The sequence below is a fragment of the Mesoplodon densirostris genome, chromosome 8 (genome assembly GCF_025265405.1).
Source record: "Mesoplodon densirostris isolate mMesDen1 chromosome 8, mMesDen1 primary haplotype, whole genome shotgun sequence".
NCBI classification, from domain to species: Eukaryota; Metazoa; Chordata; class Mammalia; order Artiodactyla; family Ziphiidae; genus Mesoplodon; species Mesoplodon densirostris.
In genome coordinates this window covers 81,668,473-81,691,740 of record NC_082668.1, presented here as the reverse complement: position 1 = coordinate 81,691,740, position 23,268 = coordinate 81,668,473, and the positions used below count along the sequence as shown (strand labels likewise).

The following is a 23,268-nucleotide window of genomic DNA, read 5'->3' as shown; positions in this document are numbered from 1 at the left end:
TATTACCAATTGTATAAGAAACTCTTTGGAGCATTTCTTGACTCTCTATAAGCAACAGACAATAGGTTCATCTCAAAAGAATATGTAGCTGGTCAGTGTACTTACCCTCAATTAAGGGGCCCAAGTCTTGGCACAGTTCCAAATTGTCTTCCTAAGAAAGGAATGTGAGAAGTGACTAGTGTTGGTCAAAGAGTCCCAATCTCCAGGAATAAGATCTGGGTATTTAATGTATAGCATGGTTTAAAAAAAAAAAAAAAAAAAAAAAGATGTAACCAGGTGCTACCAACCCCAGACAAGTCTTATTTACCCAACTATGGTCACTTCAATTTTAAGTGACCAAAGCATTCTTCTGCTATGTTTTTTTTTTCCCCTCAAAAATTGGTCAACCTTAAATCTAAATAAAAGGGGAAAAAAAGAAAAGAAAGGAAAGATTTAAAAATCCCACATAGGAGCCAAATTTTTCAATACAGTCCACATAACATGCACACACACACACACACACACACAAACCCATACACACAAATGACATTTGTCCTTCTCAGTGTTACCTGAAATTCCTGTCTGGACTTAACTCTTTTAGAATCTCTGGGAAGCATCTCATACAGGTAATAGAAGCATATGAAGAACACAACTGGCTTGTCACTTGTTATGGCACAGAGAAGGGAGTAATACAAATTGGAGCAGGCTAGACAGCCATTCAGAAGTTTCATGGCCAACATGATTTTAACCTTCCTTGAATAACTCCTAAATTATAAAAGTCCTTCCTTGAATAATTCTTAAATTATAAAAAAAGAAATTCTTGAGAAACTTTGAAAGTAGAATTTAGCCAATAATAGGGAGTAGAGTTTGTTCTTTTATTCCAGCCTTTAATGAAAGAAGCCAGTTAACAGCTAAGGCTGTCATCTGCTCTCTGGGTGCACACCTAGGGCACCATCTTATCCTTGGATACTCACATGTCGCTCCATATGACAGATGGTGAACAGGTATCAGCCAGCTGCATTTTGTCACATCTGAATCAGGGTCACAATAGTCATGGATTACTAACAGGTCATTCAAGACCATCTCTTTCTTAATTTTTCCTGATATTGCTTTTACAAATACTTTCCAATTTTTTAGGGCCTTTTAATCATATCAAGTCAAGCCTCCTGGGATCCACGTCGGATTCAAACCTCAACAAATACAGCACCATTAACAAGATTCCACAGCTCACTCTGAATTTTTCAGATGTCAAAACTGAAAAAAAGAACACATCCCCTCCTTCTTCAGATAAAACCATTATTGCACCCAAAGTTAAAGATCGAACACACAATGTGACAGAGAAAGTTACCCAGGTAGGACACGATTTTACTATCAATTTTAACTGGTTTTAAAGTTATTTTCTGCACCATAAAACTCATTCCTTTTCCTATGAATGAATATTAAGAGAGGTAAGCCATTTATTTGCACTCCAATTTATCTCAGATGTTGGGTGACCCTCTAATGTAATAGATAAATAAAACTACAGACTATGATTTTATCTATTACAAGACTAAGCAAAAATGGGCTGGCTTGGTTTTCTTGTTCCTTTTGTTGTAGAAGTGGTTAACCAGCTATTCATCATGTTTGGGCATTTATTGTTTTGCTGCCAACTCTTGCATTATTAAAGCATGTTTTTTTTTAATATAATGGATGTGTCTATCGAAGGTTTAGGCAACTAATTGGGATTTACTGTTAACTGTGGCCCTCTTTTTGCACTTACACTACTAAGTAGAGTCAGGTATAAGTCAGTGGAATTGGGGAAAAGAACTGTCTGAGTTGATGCAAAGTCAGAATGAAACAATATATTTCACAGGAACAATATTTTATTGTTTTTTTAAAAAATATTGCAAGTTGAACTAGGGTAAAAAGGTACTGTCTAGCAAGAGTCCTGTTTTAAAGAATAGAGAAAAATGATTTGTATTTATTATATCAAAATACCAACCTAAGCAGTACCCAGCTTTTGCTTACAATGCACTTACATTGTTGGGAATTCATGAGTCTAAAATTTGTGCCAAGTAAACAGTTTTTGTTTTTTTACAAACAATTTAACCTAGTATATTTGCTTAGCAAATCTTTTTATAAACAGTCACAATATAAAGATAAACTTGACCCCAATCTCTATCCCAAGTATTTAAGATTTTACATTAATAAAGTTTTTTGTAATTGTAATCACTACAAACAACACTATAATAGTTTGTAAATAATGTCTTAAATGTGAGCTAAAATAGCTATGTAAAGACCATGAGTCAGTTGTAAATAGACCTGAGTAGTCTCTATTTATTTGAGATGAGAGATTATACATGCCATACTCAAATATATATTTTGATATTTATGTAGTAATGAGTCTTTCTACCCTTGGCATTTTGTTTTTCTTAACTTATACTTAGTAAACTGGGCCTAACAGTGGTAAATGAATAGTCTACTGTTATTTGTGTTGTACTGACACCGTTTTGACAGCTTTGAATTTTACTTGCAATTAACTCAAAACTTATATTATTTGTAGACCATAATCATCATATGGATATATAGAAAGTAAGAGACTTTAGAAATAGAACAGTAGACAGGTTGCAGATATTAGGTTCAGGGTCCTGCCAGTAGCGTAAGTGAGTACAGTACTCATGGTAGCACAGCAGGCATGGTAGGGGCTACGGGGACTTACAGAGCCCAGAGTTCCTCCCAAGCAGATGGCTGCCACTCAGCTCCAGCTAACTGTGGTCATGCAAGAATGCTTGACCAATGTTTTCAAATCTTCCAATTTTAAAAAGAATCTAGAAATCCAGAATTTAAGATAAACTCTTTATTTCTAAAAGTTGGCAAACTAATTCAAAATGCTTTTATAGACCAAACAAAACATACCTAAGGCCTGTGGGCAGCCAAGTTTGATCTTTGCAAAGTTTTCATGAGCTTGGGCCTACCTTATCCTGCCACATTCAGCAGGTCCACTGTGCCAGGAGGAGATGAATGTACACATGGGTCAGAGGTGGCACCTGTACTGGGACTTTCTGAGCCTGGTGAGAGGAAACATTTATACAAATAGCCCTAACGAAATCATGGTGTTAAAGAAAACAGGAACACAGGTCGAGGGAAAGTAATTATACTTTAAGGGAGGAATTTTCAGAGAAGAAAAACAGATGAGATGGGACATTTAAGATGGATCCAGAAGGTTACTTATCAAACCGGGTAGTGAGTGATGTTTAAAAGCATAACTCAGAGTCGCATGCACTTGTGCTTTATTTCTGGCTAAGTCATTTATTGTGACATTGAGGCAAGTTTTAGTAATGGCAAAACTTATTTCTCAGTGTTGATATAAGAATTAAATAGAATAATGTGTGGAAAGTGTTCATCAAGGTGCTATGTACATGGCAAGCAACATCAACAATTATTCTGTTTATTAATGTTCTTGTATGACTTCTCCTGGCCCTCCGCACTATTGCTGCAGGATCCTTTTATCTACACCCTGCCATGACCTAGTAAAACACCTGGCAGAGTAGAGTTCATGAACGTTTACTGAAGGAAGGAAGGCAAGAGAAGTTGACCAAGCAGACAAGGGAAGGGGTGAGAATCCCAGGTAGAGAAAACAGCAAGAACAAATTTGTAGAGGCACAAAAGTCCAAGTGCCTTCTCATAACAAGTAGGTTCTTGAGCCAGGGAGTTGCTAGGCTGGGCAGGGGCTTGTTACAGATTGGAGAGCTGCTGGAACTTTCCTCTCTAGATGGTTCTTCAATACTTTCTCCTCAAGTGCCTTCGGGGTTTGAGTAAAATGCAACAGCTGCCATCAAAAGGTGAGCATTCTTTTAAGGTCTCATGCTTTCTCTTTAAAATCCCTGTGACTTTCATATTTAGCTCCATAACATTATAATACTTGTTTTAACATTTTAAAAAATGTTTAAAACTATTACTTACCACTGAGGGACACTGAGGCCCACAACAAAGCCCCAAAGTTTTCCTACAGTTTCTTATACTTCACCCAAATCATCATGGAGGCCAAACTTCTGCATGCATCAGCTCTTTATGTCATATTCCATCTGACCTTCTCTATTCATTGAAGGAAGTAGGAAATAACTTTCAGAGGATGTGGAGTTTTTTTTCCTTAACTACAATCCACCTGGTACAGGCAAATGTGTAGTAGGGTCCACTTTGGGGAAGTGGGGCCTTGGTTGGATAATTACTACCAAATTCCAGTGGAGTGATGGAGAGAAAACAATGAATTGGAAGAAATGTGTGGGTGAAGAGTAAAGATCTGCTTTCACCATGCGATTGCATTTCTCAGTAAAGGATCAAATTCTTGGCTATATCTGCCCCCTTTTAAATAAAAGTAAACCAAACTTTTGCACTCATATGATTTCATTATTTCTGAGGCTAGTTCTAGTTCAGATGTTATGCTGAGCTTTAGGATAAAATGTATCATTTTATTGTCACATTCAGCTCTTACAAATGTTGTACTAGATCACTCTCCCTAGATAGGCATAAGAATGTCAGAAGGTTTAAGAAGACGGCATTGTGGGTTTCAAATCTTTATTGGCCAGTCACATAAGGCTGTATCAGTCAGTGCTGTAAAAGAATGCAAGTAATAGAAGCCTGAGTGAAACCACTTTAAGCAAAAAATGAAAGGAGGAGGGTCAGCTTATAGGGTCACATAACCGAAAAGTGCAGCGGCAGGTCTGCTTTGGGCCACAGCTACATTCATTGTTTGAACAGCTGATGACATTCTCTCCTCTCAGCCTTGCTTTCTTCTGTATTGACTTCATGCTACATCTGATGGAAGCAAGGTCCTTAGACTCTCCTGTCTTACCTAATACTCACAGTTGGTGATCTGACGGGAAAGGCTTTCTCTCCACCAGTGTCCATATCAATTCCCAAGATAGTGGACTCTGATTGGCCAGCTTGAGTCCTGTGCTCAGCCTTGTGGTGGAAGAAGTATAACCCTTGACTGCGGACCACACCAGAAAAAAGCAGCAGGGAAGGAAGGGCTCTAAGGAAGGAAAACAAAACAACAGTGGCCCATTGTGTAGATGAAGATAAGAATTCAGACTAACAACATCACACACACACACACAAACACACACACACACTTAATAAATGCACATTATATGCTGGGTAGGCTCTAGAAACACAGAAGTATAAAACCTAGTACCAGTACTCAAGGGGTTATAAACTACTTGGAGAAAAATATTACAGCAACATATAATAATAGCATTTGCAAATGCTAATATAATAAGTACTACAAGATCATATTATGAAACTAAAGGTAGTTTGAGTTTCCTTTATATACAGTACTGGCCAAATTATGAGCAAATAATTATGCAACTTATTATTTTACTACTTAAAGGGAATGTCTATTGAACTTAATAGAAACCCATATTGTGGTCATCAGAAAGACATATGATGAAGAAAAGAATTACTACTAGTCCACAACTATAGTTTTCTTATAGCTTTACTAAGGAGAATACTCAAAATCATTAGTTTCAGGAGTAATCACTAAGACACTTAGGTCACAAGAGAGAAATTTCTGAATGTTTAAAAGGCCATATAATTTTGAAATCTACATAGAACCTTAAACCTAAAATAAATTCCCATTATCTGGGATTTATTTAAGTATATTATTGTCATGAAAATAGAATTATGATAGATTTAATAATAGGTGACACTGATTGAGCATTTACTATGTGCCAGGCCCTATGCTAAGTGGTTTAACAGATTATCAATTTTAATCCACATAACACTCCTATGAGTTGGTACTATTATTATCATCTCTAGTTCATAGAAGAGGAATCAAGCTTAGGAAGAAGGAAGCAACTTACCTAGGTCACACAATAGATGGTGAAAGTGGGCTTCAGACCAAGATCACCTGACTCAAAGAGTGAAGATCTTAATCTCTAAAGTACATCCTCTAATTCTGTTTTGTTTTCCTATCTGTCCCCTAAATCTACTCAGAAGTTAGCATGGCGTTGGGAAATACCTGTAACATTTGGCTGTATGGCAAAATATCCTAATCTAAATGTTTACTAGTAACTGATTAGAGAAGTGAGTCTACAGAAATTAGGAAGAGAATGTGGTATATTTTCTCTAAAACTCCTCAAACTCTGCAAAAAACAGCTGAACAAAGACATCATTAAGGATGCATTATCTCTTGTTTAAGTTCATATCCCACTTTTCTTTTTTTTGTTTAACATCTTTATTGCAGTATAATTTCTTTACAGTGGTGTGTTAGTTTCTGCTTTATAACAAAGTCAATCAGCTATACATATACATATATCCTCATATCTCCTCCCTCTTACATCTCCCTCCCACCCTCCTTATCCCATATCTCTAGGTGGTCACAAAGCACCGAGCTTATCTCCCTGTGTTATGCAGCTGTGCTTCACACTAGCTATCTATTTGACATTTGGTAGTATATATAAGTCCATGTCACTCTCTCACTTCGTCCCAGCTTACCCTTCCCTCTCCCCATGTCCATTCTCTATGTCTGCGTCTTTATTGCTGTCCTGCCCCTAGGTTCTTCAGAAACTTCTTTTTTTTTTTAGATTCCATATATATGTGTTAGCATACGGTATGTGTTTTTCTATTTCTGACTTACTTCACTCTGTATGACAGACTCTAGGTCCATCCACCTCACTCCAGATAACTCAATATCATTTCGTTTTATGGCTAATATTCCATTGTATATATGTGCTACGTCTTCTTTATCCATTTATCTGTTGATGGACACTTAGGTTGCTTCCATGTCCTGGCTACTGTAAATAGAGCTCAGTGAATATTGTGGTACATGACTCTCTTTGAATTATGGTTTTGTCAGGGTATATGTCCAGTAGTGAGATTGCTGGGTCATATGGTAGTTCTATTTTTAGTTTTTTAAGGAACTTCCATACTGTTCTCCATAGTGGCTATATCAATTTACATTCTGACCAACAGTGCAAGAGGGTTCCCTTTTCTCCACACCCTCTCCAGCATTTATTGTTTGTAGATTTTTTGATGATGGCCATTCTGACTGGCGTGAGGTGATACCTCACTGTAGTTCTGATTTGCACTTCTCTAATGATTAGTGATGTTGAGCATCCTTTCATGTGTTTGTTGGCAATCTGTATATCTTTGGAGAAATGTCTATTTAGGTCTTCTGCCCATTTTTGGATTGGGTTGTTTGTTTTTTTGATATTGAGCTGCATGAGTTGCTTATAAATTTTGGAGATTAATCCTTTGTCCGTTGTTTCATTTGCAAATATTTACTCCCATCCTGAGGGTTCTCTTTTCATCTTGTTTATGGTTTCCTTTGCTGTGCAAAAGCTTTTGAGTTTCATTAGGTCCCATTCCTTTATTTTTGTTTTTATTTCCATTTCTCTATGAGGCGGGTCAAAAAGGATCTTGCTGCTGTGATTAATGTCATAGAGTGTTCTGCCTATGTTTTGCTCTCAGAGTTTTATAATGTCTGGCCTTACATTTAGGTCTTTAATCCATTTTGGTTTTTATTTTCGTGTATGGTGTCAGGGAGTGTTCTGATTTCATTCTTTTACATTTAGCTGTCCAGATTTCCCAGCACCACTTATTGAAGAGGCTGTCTTTTCTCCATTGTATATTCTTCCCTCCTTTATCAAAAATAAGGTGACCATATGTGTGTGGGTTTATCTCTGGGCTTTCTATCCTGTTCCATTGATCTATATTTCTGTTTTTGTGCCAGTACCATACTGTCTTGATTACTGTAACTTTGTAGTATATTCTGAAGCCAGGGAGCCTGATTCCTCCAGCTCTGCTTTTCTTTCTCCAGATTGCTTCAGCTATTCGGGGTCTTTTGTGTTTCCATACAAACTGTGAAATTTTCTGTTCTAGTTCTGTGAAAAATGCCATTGGTAGTTTGATAGCGATTGCAATCTGTAGATTGCTTTGGGTAAAATAGTCAATTTCATAAAGTGGATTCCTCCTATCCAACACCATGGTATATCTCTCCATCTCTTTGTACCATCTTTAATTTCTTTCATCAGTGTCTTATAGTTTTCTGCATACAGGTCTTTTGTCTCCTTAGGTAGGTTTATTCCTAGGTATTTATTCTTTTTGTTGCAATGGTAAATGGAAGTGTTTCCTTAATTTCTCTTTCAGATTTTTCATCATTAGTGTATAGGAATGCAAGAGATTTCTGTGCATTAATTTTGTATCTTGCTACTTTACCACATTCATTGATTAGCTCTAGTAGTTTTCTGGTAGCGTCTTTAGGATAATCTATGTATAGTATCATCTCATCTGCAGTGACAGCTTTACTTCTTCTTTTCCAATTTGTATTCCTTTTATTTCGTTTTCTTCTCTGATTGCTGTGGCTAAAACTTCCAAAACTATATTGAATAATAGTGGTGATAGTGGACAACCTTGTCTTGTTCCTGATCTTAGAGGAAATGGTTTCAGTTTTTCACCATTGGGAACGATGTTGACTGTGGGTCTGTCATATATGGCTTTTATTATGTTGAGGTAAGTACCCTCTATGCCTACTTTCTGGAGGGTTTTTATCATAAATGGGTATTCAATTTTGTCGAAAGTTTTTCTGCATCTATTGAGATGATCATATGGTTTTTATCCTTCAGTTTGTTGATATGGTCTATCACATTGATTGATTTGCATATATTGAAGAATCCTTTCATTCCTGGGGTAAACTCCACTTGATCATGGTGTATGCTCCTTTCAATGTGCTGTTGGATTCTGTTTGCTAATATTTTGTTGAGGATTTTTGCATCTATGTTCATCAGTGAAATTGGCCTGTAGTTTTCTTTCTTGGTGACATCTTTGTCTGGTTTTGATATCTAGGTGATGGTGGCTTCGTAAAATGAGTTTGGGAGTGTTCCTCCCTCTGCTATATTTTGGAAGAGTTTGAGAAGGATAGGTGTTAGCTCTTCTCTAAATGTTTGATAGAATTCACCTGTGAAGCCATCGGTCCTGGGCTTTTGTTTGTTGGAAGATTTTTAATCACAGTCTTAATTTCAGTGCTTATGATTGGTCTGTTTATATTTTCTATTTCTTCCTTGTTCAGTCTCGGAAAGTTGTGCTTTTCTAAGAATGATACCATTTCTCCCAGGTGGTCCATTTTATTGTCATATACTTGCTTGTAGTAATCTCTCATGATCCTTTGTATTTCTGCAGTGTCAGTTGTTACTTCTCCTTTTTCATTTCTAATTCTATTGATTTGTGTCTTCTCCCTTTTTTTCTTGATGAGTCTAGTAATGGTTTATCAACTTTTTTTATCTTCTCAAAGAACCAGCTTTTAGTTTTATTGATCTTTGCTGTTGTTTCCTTCATTTCTTTTTCACTTATTTCTGCTCTGATCTTTATGATTTCTTTCCTTCTGCTAACGTTGTGATTTTTTTGTTCTTCTTTCTCTAATTGCTTTAGGTGTAAAGTTAGGTTGTCTATTTGAGGTGTTTCTTGTTTCTTGAGGTAGGATTTTATTGCTATACACTTCCCTCCTAGAACTGCTTTTGCTGCATCCCATAGGTTTGGGGTCATCGTGTTTTCATTATCATTTGTTTCTAGGTATTTTATTTCCTCTTTGATTTCTTCAGTGATCTCTTGGTTACTTAGTAGTGTATTGTTTAGCCTCCATGTGTTTGTATTTTCTACAGATTTTTTTCCTGTTATTGATATCTGGTCTCATAGCGTGGTGGTCAGAAAAAATACTTGATACGATTGCAATTTTCTTAAATTTACCAAGGCTTGATTTGTGACCCAAGATATGATCTATCCTGGAAAGTGTTCCATGAGCACTTGAGAAGAAAGCGTATTCTGTTGTTTTGGGATGGAATGTCCTGTAAATATCAATTAAGTCAATCTTGTTTAATGTATCATTTAAAGCTTGTGTTTCCTTATTTATTTTCATTTTGGATGTTCTGTCCTTTGGTGAAAGTGGGGTGTTAAAGTCCCCTACTATGATTGTGTTACTCTCAATTTCCCCTTTTATGGCTGTTAGCATCTGCCTTATGTATTGAGGTGCTCCTATGTTGGGTGCATAAATATTTACAATTGTTATATCTTCTTCTTGGATCGATCCCTTGATCATTATGTAGTATCCTTCTTTGTCTCTTGCAATAGTCTTTATTTTAAAGTCTATTATGTGTGATATGAGAATTGCTGCTCCAGCTTTTTTTTGATTTCCATTTGCATGGAATATCTTTTTCCATCCCCTCACTCTCAGTCTGTATGTGTCCCTAGGTCTGAAGTGGGTCTCTTGTAGACAGCATATATATGGATCTTGTTTTTGTATCCATTCAGCCAGTGTATATCTTTTGGTTGGAACATTTAATCCATTTATGTTTAAGGTAGTTATCAATATGTATGTTCCTATTACCATTTTCTTAATTGTTTTTGGTTTGTTATTGTAGGCCTTTTCCTTCTTTTGTGCTTCTTGCCTAGAGAAGTTTCTTTAGCATTAGTTGTGAAGCTGGTTTGGTGGTGCTGAATTCTCTTAGCTTTTGCTTGTGTGTAAAGCTTTTAATTTCTCTGTAGAATATGAATGAGATCCTTGCTGTGTAGAGTAATCTTGATTGTAGGTTTTTCCCCTTTCATCACTTTAAATATGTCCTGCCACGCCCCTTTGTCTTGCAGAGTTTCTGCTGAGAGATTAGCTGTTAACCTTGTGTGGATTCCCTTGTATGTTATTTGTTGTTTTCCCTTGCTGCTTTTAATATTTTTTCTTTGTATTTAATTTTTGATAGTTTGATTAATGTGTCTTGTCATGTTTCTCCTTGGATTTATCCTGTATGGGACTCTCTGCGCTTCCTGGACTTGATTAACCATTTCCTTTCCCATGTTAGCAAAGTTTTCAACTACAAGCTCTTCAAATATTTTCTCAGTCCCTTTCTTTTTCTCTTCTTCTTCTGGAACACCTATAATTCGAACGTTGGTGTGTTTAATGTTGTCCCAGAGGTCTCTGAGGCTGTCCTCAGTTCTTTTCCTTCTTTTTTCTTTATGCTGCTCTGTGGGAGTTATTTCCACTATTTTATCTTCCAAGTCACTTATCCATTCTTCTGCCTCAGTTATTCTGTTATTGTTTCCTTCTAGAGAATTTTTAATTTCATGTATTGTGTTGTTCATCATTGTTTGTTTGCTCTTTAGTTCTTCTAGGTCCTTCTTAAATGTTTCTTGCATTTTCTCCATTCTATTTCCAAGATTTTGGATGCTCTTTACTATCATTACTCTGAATTATTTTGCAGGTAGACTGCCTATTTCCTCTTCATTTGTTTGGTTTGGTGGGTTTTTACTTTGCTCCTTCATCTGCTGTGTGTTTCTCTGTCTTCTCATTTTGCTTAACTTACTGTGTTTGGGGTCTCCTTTTCACAGGCTGAAGGTTCATAGTTCCCGTTGTTTCTGGTGTCTGCCCCGAGTGTCTAAGATTGTTTCAGTCGGTTGTGTAGGTTTCCTATTGGAGGGGACTGGTGCCTGTGTTTTGGTGGATGAGGCTGGATCTTGTCTTTCTGATGGGCAGGACCGTGCCCCGTGGTGTGTTTTGGGATGTCTGTGACCTTATTATGATTTTAGGCAGCCTCTCTGCTAATGTGTGGGGTTGTGTTCCTGTCTTGCTAGTTGTTTGGCAGTAGGTGTCCAGCACTGTAGCTTGCTGGTCGTTGAGTGGAGGTGGGTCTTAGCATTAAGATGGAAATATCAACGAGAGCTTTCACCGTTTGTTAGTACATGGAGCTGGGAGGTCTCTGGTGGATCAATGTCCTGAACTTGGCTCTCCCACATCAGAGGCACAGGCCTGACCCCCAGCTGGAGCACAAATACCCTGTCAGCCACACGGCCAGGTACATGGGCAGTTTCTTGCCTTTTGGGGAGTCTGAGCTCTTCTGCAGCATTCAGTAGATGTTCTGAGGAGTTGTTCCACATGTAGATGTATTTCTAATGTATTTGTGGGGAGGAAGGTGATCTCTATGTCTTACTCCTCCACCATCTTGAAGGTCTCCCCATATCCCATTTTTCTTAAGCTAATTTTTGATTAGGATGGAAATTGTTTTTTATTGTTGTCATGCCACTTGGATGCAGGAAAAGCAAAATTACACTGATATTGCTGACATAAAGAGCTCAAAGTATTAGCTTTTCACTTTTCACTGAACTTTGTCCATTGTAAATATGCTTATTATCTCTTCATGTGATTCAGTGTTCTCAATTTATACTTACTTTTGACAGAAATCCAAAACAATATTTGTAATTCAGTACTTCTTTAGAAATGGAGATTGATTTGTAATGGAGAGATAGCGTTGATTTCATATTATTAGCTAATGTTTAAAATTATAAATGTGTGTAATTTGTGTATATCAATTATACTTCAATAAAGCTAAAGAAATTATATATCATCTCAGGTAAATAGTACAAACTTTCTTAATGCTTTCTGTAGTTTCCCTCAAACTAGATAAACTTATTCCTAAATTTTCTTCCATTTCAGTATTAAAAAATATCTTCTAGATGCAACTACAAATTAAAAATACTTTTCAATAATAATGTCATTTTAATTATGACTCCAATTCAGACTCTGACACCAGCTGCGTGTTCTACAATTCAACTCAATTCTGACACTATCTACCCAGAGATAGCCTCAGAGGCCAGAGATTAGAGGCTCAGTCCCTCAAGACTGCCCCCCACTTCAGATGTCAATTGCAATACCTGTGCTTCTGACCAACTGGCTTTAAATTGAAGGTTGCCATGACGCCCTCCTTCAGTTAGATTAATTTGCTAGAGACTCACAGAATTCAGGAAACCTGTTTACTCACTAGATTACCAATGTATTACAGAAGATATTAAAGGATACAAATCAACAGCAGAATGAAGAGATACATAGGGCGAGATCCTGAACGAAGGAGCTTATGTCCCTGTAGTGCTTGGGCCCAGCATGACTGCACAAGGAAGAGTTCTGTTTCACCAGCCTGGAAGCTCTCAGAACCCCCTCCTTTTAGGGTTTTTATTGAGGCTTCATTACATAGGCATGATTAATGAATTCATGGCTATTGTCTATGGTTTCAACCTCCAGCCCTTCTCCTCTCCCTGGAGGTCAGGAGTGGGACTGACAGTTCCAACCATTTAATCAAGAGGTTGATTCCACTGTTGACCAACCCCCATCCTTAGTTGACTTAAAAGCTTTCCAAAAGTTATCTCACTGACATAGCAAAAGATACCTTTTCTCTCTCAGCATTTAGGAAATTCCAAAGATTTAAGAGTTCTGTGCCAGGAATGGGGACTAAGAACAAATATATATTTCTTATTATAAATCACAATACCACAGTCATGAATTAAAAATAACACTTAATTGAAAAGTCTATTTTTTCAACAGTTATTTTTATAAAGCCTCATTGATTCTTCACTCTTGAAATTAAAAAAAACAACATTCACAATACTTCTATAGTATGATTTAAATGTTTTCCTAAACTTCATTTTTTGCCTAAACTAAGTATCCTGCAAACCTCAGTAAAACTGTACAGATCATCTTGAACTGCCAGAAATAGTAACAAACACAAAATTCCAAATTAAATTTGAAATGCAATGCGGGAGTCCCAAATTGCCTCTGAACACTTCCAATTTAATGTGACATTAATTTTGCATCTATTAGCTTACTATTATTTATAGAATACCATCAAACTTCGTTCAGCAAAACAGAAATCACCATCCAATATTTTCCTCCTATTCTGGATTTGGTCTATGTCTATACATGCAAATTGAAATGAAAAACAATATATGTGGGTACTGCAAGTAGGAGTAAAGCACATTCATCAGGATAATTATTGATTCAATCTTTGTGAGTGCTTACTAAATGTAAGTCAAAGTGTTATGTACAATGGTGATACAAAAATATATAAGTCAACGTCCTTGCCTTTGGGGGCCTTTGATTGAATGCAAAGCTTTGATCTTTGAGATCCTGGATTATGTCTTCTAGTCCTCTCTGGGCAAATAAATATATAATCTAGTGAATGATGAGGAAAAGATAAAAACTATAGACATGTAAGTAGCAATTGACTACTGCAAACATGTTGTGTGCTATATGCATATTAAACGTAAAATAAGGATGTTATTTTGAAAACACGTGTGCAATTTAAAAAAGTAAGAGATTAATTTTCTATTTTCACTAATTACTATATGCACATCAAAATTCATCACTTGCTGACATATTTGAAATTAAAATAAAGTTTCTTGGGCTTCCCTGGTGGCGCAGTGGTCGAGAGTCCACCTGCCGATGCAGGGGACACGGGTTCGTGCCCCGGTCCGGGAGGATCCCACATGCCGCAGAGCGGCTGGGCCCGTGAGCCATGGCTGCTGAGCCTGCGCGTCCAGAGCCTGTCCTCCGCAACGGGAGAGGCCACAACAGTGAGAGGCCCGCCAAAAAAAAAAAATAATAATAAAAATGAAAAAGAAAGTTTCTTTCCAGTTTTAAAAGTCTTAATTAGCTCAAAAGTTATACTTCCCTATATTCTAAATGATGAAGAAATAACATCCCTGGTAGCCACTGACTAAGAGCCATAGTTTGTAAAGCAAGCATTTATGTACAAATTGCTTTTAAAAAGCACCTGTTTGGTTTTGTAGATTCATCAGACATTTTTAAATGAAAGGAGGAAAAATATCCCTTTCCTTTAAAAGTTCTGTCAGCCAAGGAAACCAGATTGAAAATAGATGCTTGAAATAAAGAAGTAAAATACCAGTGGTCAGAATAGACAGGTAAAAATAATTTAGCTTAGCATACATAGCAATAGCCTGGTTGCTATGGCAACCAAGACAAAGATTGCAGTTATTTGTTGCCAAGGTGGTTCAATTTTTATCCCCCCAGTCAGTATAAGCCTTGGGTTAAAGTCAAACTCTGGAGCAGAAAGGAAGCACTGGACAGAGAGTTCCTTTATTCTTTTGCCCTCATGGCCTAGGGGTTGGAGCAAACATAGTTCAAGGTGGGTTGCCTAATGAGAGTGGGCAGAAGCAGTAAATTTTTCATGTTTCATAGGATGAGAATTAAGTATTTTTATCTGGTATGGAAATTCAGAGCAGACATGTCATTTTCACACACCCAAGCAACCCACAGTCTTGTAATGTTAAGTAGCTGTGGACTGTTCCTTGAGTTAGGAAGTGAATTCAACCATGGAATCTAATTTGAAGGAAATCCCAAATAAGAAAGTAAAATAAAATAAAAGGTCTCATTGGTTATCTTGGTGGTAAAATTGTGAGTAATATATTTTTCTCTTTAGCTCTACTTCTCTGTATTGTGCTAATCTCATTTATAATGGAAAATATGTAGTTAGATATAAACCCACTAAAACTCATTTGCTCTGAAAGAGTTCATTAAAAAGCAATTAATCTTCACAGAATTTTAAAATTTAAAGGACACTTAAATCATCTTGCCCAGGTTTTTGGTTTATTTTTTTAAACTCTTTGATCAATGGAATCATCTGGAACTAAATCTCAATCTCTCTCTCTCTCTCTCTCTCTCTCTCTCTCTCTGTGTCCTCCCACCCCCTGGAAATTCAGTAATTTTCAATGGAGTCTGAGGATTGTGAATTTTTAACAATTCTCATTCCATTTGCAGCCTTTACTCCCACGTTATTAAGATCAGGCAAATTTGGGAAACATGGGTGTAGCCCAATCTTTCCATTCTGCCTGTAAAGTTAAAGCTGAAAAAAGAACCCAGTAGAGACCTAGAGTTTGTATTTCCTCATTGTTATTGTACGTTATCACTCTTTCTGTAGATTTCTCAATGAGGTAACTGGTTCAGTTATATATTCTTATGATGTTTTAATTGCAGTGTATTTGTTTTTTAAATAAAAACATGTTAAAGCTTACTTGCACAACTCATATTTGAGAAACAGGCTTACTGCCATATTGATCTCTTGTGTAAACCCTCTAAGAAACAATGTCCATTTAAGAGTTTTCCTAGGCCAGAGTGCTTCAAGTGTCTTCCTCAAAACATTGGTCTCACAATTGTTTCCTAGAAGAAGGTTTTCTTAGTCAAGTAATACCTGCTCCCCCAAGAAATTAACATGGCAAATTAACACAATAAAAGTTCTGTGAAGTCCTAAATTAAAGAAATCTGAAAAAAAACTTTACCCAACACTTCTCAAACATTTTTGATGACAGAATTCATTTTTAATTTGCCTTTTTCTTTATATAACATCTATTGATATCCTGAATTCATATTTGAGGAAAGATTTTTTTAGGAAATACTAGCCTAGACAAAATGTTTTTTCACAGATAACTGTGAGCACTATATGTTCAACTCAAACATGGATGTGTTAGAAATTTTTAAGTTTTTAAAAGAAAGAGTGTTAGGACAGGCATGAGGTAATACTGGTGGGAAGGAGGTGGTACATAATAGGAAGTACATTTTTCTTCCTTGTTTTAGTGAAGTCCACTGAGGTTTTTTTCCTAACAATGTACCAAATATAGAACTCAGTACAGAAGAGCTGGAAAAAATACCATATATATTTCCTTCTCTGTTCTAAATACCATGTTTATTTCCTTTTCTGTTTTAAATATTGGTTACAAGTATACCTGTATTTTGAAGCCTACTCTTTTAGATTCAGTTAGGTAGAAATGGAAAAATTTGGGATGCAGGGTCATACATAAAAAGTGTCTAAGTCTTTCTTCTGAGAGTAGCATAGCTAAAGCGGGCCATAGAGCTGAGAATGGAAAAACCTCTTTTTCTGCCTCTTGTCCCAGTGTCCTGAGGTTGGTGACACTAAGGCTATTACTGTAATGGTGGGAACAGAGACAAGGTGGTCTGTGGTGTGAGAACCAGGGCACATAATCATGCTATTTTCCATACTTCCTTGGCTCCTTTATTTCCTATTGGTGTCTCGGTTCTCCTTTTCAGATGTGGCAGAAAATATTAAAAAAGGATCTGCAGCCAGATCTAGTTTCTGGTGCCTGTTGATCCTTCTTTCATTTGAAGTGAAGAGTCAAGCTGAGAAATCCCTATACCATTGTGAGGAACACAGGCTTAATTTTCAGGTCACGGCAACAACATTAGGTGAGACTGAGCGACGCAACCCAAAAGGGAAAAAAAATGTATTGATAGTAGAGAGGAATATTCTAGTGCTGTTTCTTGGTTGACTGGCAGCTGTCAGTTGAGCTGAACAATCCTGTTTCAGGTGATAAGCTGTCATTTGTAAATTATGCCCATAGCTGTATTCATTATTCATGGGTTGGTATTGGAAAACAATGATTTCAGGTGCCTAAGTGTTCCTACCTGCAGGCACCTGAATTACTTCCAAAACTGACTACTCTATTACCTGTCATGCCCTCTCATTCTTTTTCTACCACTGTCTGATCCTACCAGCCTACTTTTTGTTTCCAGTGAAGAAAGACTTCTTTCCTTTTCCTAGGCTTTCTGCCTTAGAAATGAATGAATAAATTCTGATGCACAGAGAACTTTAATGCTAGTAAATGAACAACGGCAAGCATGAGATTTCAGTATAAGGTTAACTTTTAAAAAAAGTATTTTCCAAAGAATAAGTATTACTGTCCACTCTACACAATCTATTACTTAAAAGTGAGTAAAAACCAAGGCATGAACTGCTGGATATTTAAAAAGAGAGAGTTCATTACCATATTCTTGCATTTTAGAATTGTTTTATATTGTTTTTATAATAAATTAGAATAACCCCTCAGCTTAGTCTTCTGATTAGCCATTTTAAGATTTTGAATATGTTTCTTACACGGATTACCCCAAATTTGTCTGTATTTTTTTCTTTCTTTTTTTTCTTCTTTTTTTTTTTTTTTTTTTTTTTTTTGCGGTACGCAGGCCTCTCACTGTTGTGGCCTCTCCCGTTGCAGAGCACAAGCTCCAGACGCGCAGGCTCAGCGGCCATGGCTCACGGGCCCAGCCGCTCCGCGGCATGTGGAATCTTCCCGGACTGGGGCACGAACCTGTGTCCCCTGCATCAGCAGGCGGACTCTCAACCACTGCGCCACCAGGGAAGCCCTGTCTGCATTTTGAATCCAAACTACTCCTTTAGAATTACTAAGGTAGAGAGGGAAAAACGATCAGTGTGCAGGGAGGTTGAAGGAGTCTCACTTTGAAGGCAGTTTTGTCCCATCCTGAATCATGAAACTCCCTTTTTTTAAGTTCAGGGAAAACAACAGAGACACAGGTTCCTTAGTTCCTATTTCATTTCCATGCAGTGATCTTCTCTGGCGTATCAAACTGCCAAGAAAAGAATAATCGCTCGTTGGATAAATTAGGGTTCATCCTAACAGTTGTGGTCTTCTGGTTTCATTGCCATGTTACTGACTCGGCAATACAGAAAAAAATAGAATAGAATAGAGAGAAATACTCTAGTGTTGTCTTGAAGGAAACCTCCTTTATAAAATATAAAACTTGTCAGTGCTATTGTTCCAATAGTCTATTATATGCCTCAAGTATAGGACAGAAAATTAACTTTGTGGGGAAGCAAACAACTTTTTTAACACAGTCACTGAAATTTAAACTGATATTACTCTTTCATTCTGAGAATATTCTCAGAAAAAAAGAATCTAATGCTATTTTTGTGCCGACAGGTTCAAATGTAAAATTTATATTAATTGTTGAGAAGAGATACAATATACAAGAACATAAAAAAACAACAAAGAAAGTGGTGAACTTCTGTTTCTTAAGAAATTGTTTTTATCATTGAAAGAAAGAATTCCTAAATGTTATCAAGAACAGTAATTCATATTGCAGAACCTCTTTCATTGTATGCAAAATTGAAGCTCATATCAAAAGACCATAGCAAAACACAGAAATATATGCCTCACGAATGGAGGAAATAACCTGAAACTTGATTTAGGCAGCATGGCCCATTGTCCACAGTATTTGAAGAGGTTACAGTGTAAAATTTTGAAATTATTGGTTGTAATGGGAGAATTTTGTTAAAATATTTTTGATGTAGTTAACACACACACAACTCTGTTTCCCACCCATATGGAATATTAAATTATCTATTTTAAAATCTATAAAATTCAATAATGAAATTTGAAAACATATTAAGATCAGAAATATACTTTGTTATTTGTTCTGAATTCTATTTTTATTTCCATAGCTGATGGAAAGTTAATTCCCTATTAATAGGAATTAATCCTCATCCCCAACTCTTGAGAATAAACTCAGAGCGCAATTATTAGCACATGCCAGTTTTAGGAATTTTAAGTTACAACACGTGAAAATTAACCTGCTAGTAGTTGCGATATATTTAGATTCAACTGGCACTTGATATTCAGTTTGTGTTCCAGAAAACATTAAGAACAGACTTTGAAGTTTGCAGGGAAATATTTATTTTAGTGTAGTTATCCAGTAGAGGAAGGAAAGATTCCTGATTAATCTATATAAAACCCAGGAGAACCTGTTTCTTCAGCATTTTTAGTTTCCCAAGGTTCTGTAGCTGCACAAAGTAACAGGCCAATAACATCATTCTCTTCTCTTGCTTTGGCTTAATGCTTAACCTTAGTGACCTGCTGCACACCTTGATTCTGGTTCAACCTGTGAGCTTAATGTATTTATTTACAAGTACTGGAATTGTTTGAAACAGTTATTCCCAACACTGTCTTAGAAAACTTTAATGGGTGAATTCCTTTTTTGTGCTAGAACCCACATGAACTAACTTTAATATATACTTTGGAATCAACTTTTCTCATCTTCCTGAAAAGCAAACACACACACACACACACACACACACACACACACACACACTCTGTAGAAGACATTTGAATATTCCCTCTCCCGAAAGCCCTCTTACACTATGTGTGCTTTCCCACTTTCCTGCAAGCACATACTGTCTGCTCTGGGCAAACAGTCTCCTTTAAGTTCCACTTGCCCTGATTATGACAAGACCTGGAGGTTTGTTTGCAGTGATCCTGACTTACAATATTACCATCCTTTTCTCTGTGTATCAAATCCTACCCATTTCTGAGATCCATATCATCTCCAGGTAAATTTGTCAGGCTTCCCAGCTTGCATTGACCTCTCCCATTTTTAATCTAAGAATACTTGGTCTATTTTCACACAACTAACTTATTTATTTCCACGATGCTTTGTATTTCTTGGTAAATGGATAAATGATTGATAGATATATAGATATTTGTGTATATGCGTGAGTGTAGGAATTTCTTTCATCTTCCTAACTATACCTTGAGAAATAGAATTTATCACATCTTTTAAAAATATACCCCAAAGAACCTAGCACACTGATCATTTGGTAATCAGACTAGACTAGATAAAATGTCATTTATATGGTACATTCTTCATATGCACAAGAGAAGATTCTAACTTCTGATAATGCTTTTTTGGTAAGAAGGAATAAGGACCTCATATGTCCATTCATTTAACATTATTGAGTTCCTTATAAGTTCCAGGCAGGTCAAATAAGACACATGAAAGTTAACTGTATTCCTCCTTTTATATACTCTGTCTTTTTTACCAATGAGGAAAGAGGCAGGAAATGATAGGGAGTTGGTGTGCTGGACAGTACACCTTGAGGTGGACCAGTCTGGGCTTAACTGTAAGAGGTTGAGACTCTGATACCATTAGTTTCTGAGTAGAGATAAGAGAATGTTACCTGAATTCAAATACCAGCCCCCATCACCTAATAGTGCCAATGTTCTAGGCTACATTGTTTGATCATTCTTTGTCTTGGATCCTTAATTAGCATCTAAGTAGGGATAATATCTTTCTTGTTGTAGGCACTCATTAATGTTTAGTGTCAGGTCCAAGGCATTCTCCAGATACATGTGGAGTGCTTACTCTGATAGGACACTATGTTAGAAACTCTGGTTACAATGGTGACATGTCTCTACCATCCCATCAAGTGGGCAAAAATAGAAAGATTAACAGAACCCATAACAAAGTGTGATAAAGGTTCTACTGTGGAGAAAGGGATTATCTGTGAGCAGAGAAGGGACATCATACCTAGCCTGGAGGACACAGGGGAGGCAATGTCTACATTGCAACATGAAAGAGGTGAGAAGTTAAAGGATGGTAGCCAGCTAGAGATATGGGCAGTGAGGGCATAAGACACACACAAACATTAGCGCAGAGATTTTTTTTTAACATCTTTATTAGAATATAATGCTTTACAATGGTGTGTTAGTTTCTGCTGTATAACAAAGTGAATCAGCTATACGTACACATATATCCCTATATCTCCTCCCTCTTGCGTCTCCCGCCCACCCTCCCTATCCCACCCCTCTAGGTGGTCACAGAGCACAGAGCTGATCTCCCTGTGTTATGCAGCTGCTTCCCACTAGCTATCTATTTTACATTTGGTAGTGTATATATGTCCTTGCCACTCTCTCACTTCGTCCCAGCTTACCCTCCCACCCCACCCCCGCGTCCTCAAGTCCATTCTCTACATCTGCATCTTCATTGCAGTGCAGAGATTTTTTAACCTCATAACTTCTGGCTCTATAAGGTAGACGCTTCTACCTGGTCTATATTCCACTCCAAAATGCTCCTTCCATATCATGGATGACTATCTGATAGACTACCCACATGCTCTAAAGTAATGTACAAAATTATAAACAGAGTTTGTTTAAAAATAACTTCCCTCAGTTCTTCTCTTGTAATAAAAAAAAAATCCATGTTTTCTGGATGTTGCTAATTTTATTAAAGTATTTCATATAAAAAGCGGCATGAGGGAATTCCCTGGCTTCCCAGTGGTTAGAACACGGCGCTTTCACTGCCGAGGTGCAGGTTCCATCCCTGGTCAGGGAACTAGATCCTGCAAGCTGCACAGTGCAGCCAAATAAATAAATAAATAGCTGCATGAAAAACGGAATTTTATTCTCACTGGGATATATTTGCATCTTGAAGGAGAAACTCGTTAACTCAAATGAATCTTTATTGATGGAAACATTGGTGAAGGAGGTGAAGAGATGACAGGTGAAAGAAAAGATACTTTTAAAAAGCAGGTGTTCTGGTTTTATCTGTATCCTCCCAAATTCCCTACCACTCCACCTTCCTCAGGTACCACCCAATCCTCTTTGCCATAATTATTCCCCTTTCTTTACCCTCAGAAGTAGTTAGGGGTTCAAGTAAAACAGGCTTCTCCTGAAATATGGGCATCAGTGATTCAAAATAAATTATAAATGTGGTGGGCTTCCTGTGTTTACCATAGACTGGACCATTTGCAATATAGTAACTGGTCAGGAAAAGCAAGAAAAATGCATACACCACAGGTGGCTATTTAAAATAGTAGCATTTCCATAAACCTAGATTTTTTTAAAAAACAAAATTCTTACATTAATGAATCAGAACTCCATTTTTCATAGCTTAATTTAAAGCCTGCCTTCAACTAGAGATTTTCCTTCCTCTCCTTAAGTCTTGAAATAGCTTCATTAAACCCTCGAGAAATCATGGTCTCCTTGGCAAAATCATTCTTCACAGACTATCAGGTTACATTTGCAATACCTTCAAATAAAATCTAAAATGACATTGTCATGGGGTAGAAATTAAAATAAATTCCATCCCTCTATCTTGAGGATCAGACTGCACTTATTTCCATTCTAAGAATGATGAAAAGTCAGGAATTAATAGAACTTTAAAAAGGCATTAGCAGGGATTATATCAAGACCTCTCCAAAAGCATCCCCAAGTAGTAAAAATATTTTATACAGCTCTGGAGTTCTGATTCCAGTCTATACTTCAGTCATACAAGTAGGAACAATTTTCACAGCACACACATACACACACATGATTCCTTAATGTTATATTTTGAGTTTAATTCTGCTGCCTCTGACCTTGGGAGACATCATTTATTGTGTACCTATGACACAAGACACTGTCTACTTGCTCTTCACAAGCAGTGTTCCACAGAGACTTCCTCTGATAAGTCTAGGTAGGGAGACTACAATATATGACATAATCAGAAAATACATTACAGAGCTGTCTATAATTAAAGAGTAACATGTATGGGCCAGACTATATTTGAAATTAGCATTCAGATGAAGGTTTTATCAACATGGTTGGGAAAACAGAGGACTTGTTCTGCCCCGTGAATCGTGAGCAGCATTTGGAATAGTGGAGAGGGTGCTATAGATATGAGGATGAGTTGGGCCAAGGACCAGCAGTGGAACTGAGAAGACAGCATCCAGAACAATGCTCTGTTCTCATTATAGTTGTCATTATGACCTCCTGCTTTTTTATTTTCCATACCAAATTATCTTAGGTCCTTCAGAGTTTCCTCAGACAGTGCCCCTGGAGTGCTTATTTGTCCTATGACTGTACATATAAATTTTATCTAATCTATACAACTTGAACAAGGATCAAAATATGTATTATTAC

General features: G+C 36.9%; 1 protein-coding gene across 6 annotated transcripts in view; it reads left to right on the top strand.

The window, feature by feature from the left end:
• Positions 1-23,268, top strand: part of KCNH7 (potassium voltage-gated channel subfamily H member 7) — a 453,243-nt gene that overhangs the window by 337,859 nt on the left and 92,116 nt on the right. For all 6 annotated transcript variants that reach the window (XM_060106825.1, XM_060106828.1, XM_060106826.1 and 3 more), the window contains one exon: positions 1,117-1,331. In XM_060106825.1, the coding sequence (XP_059962808.1) occupies positions 1,117-1,331 (215 nt within the window). The remainder of the gene's footprint in view (positions 1-1,116; positions 1,332-23,268) is intronic.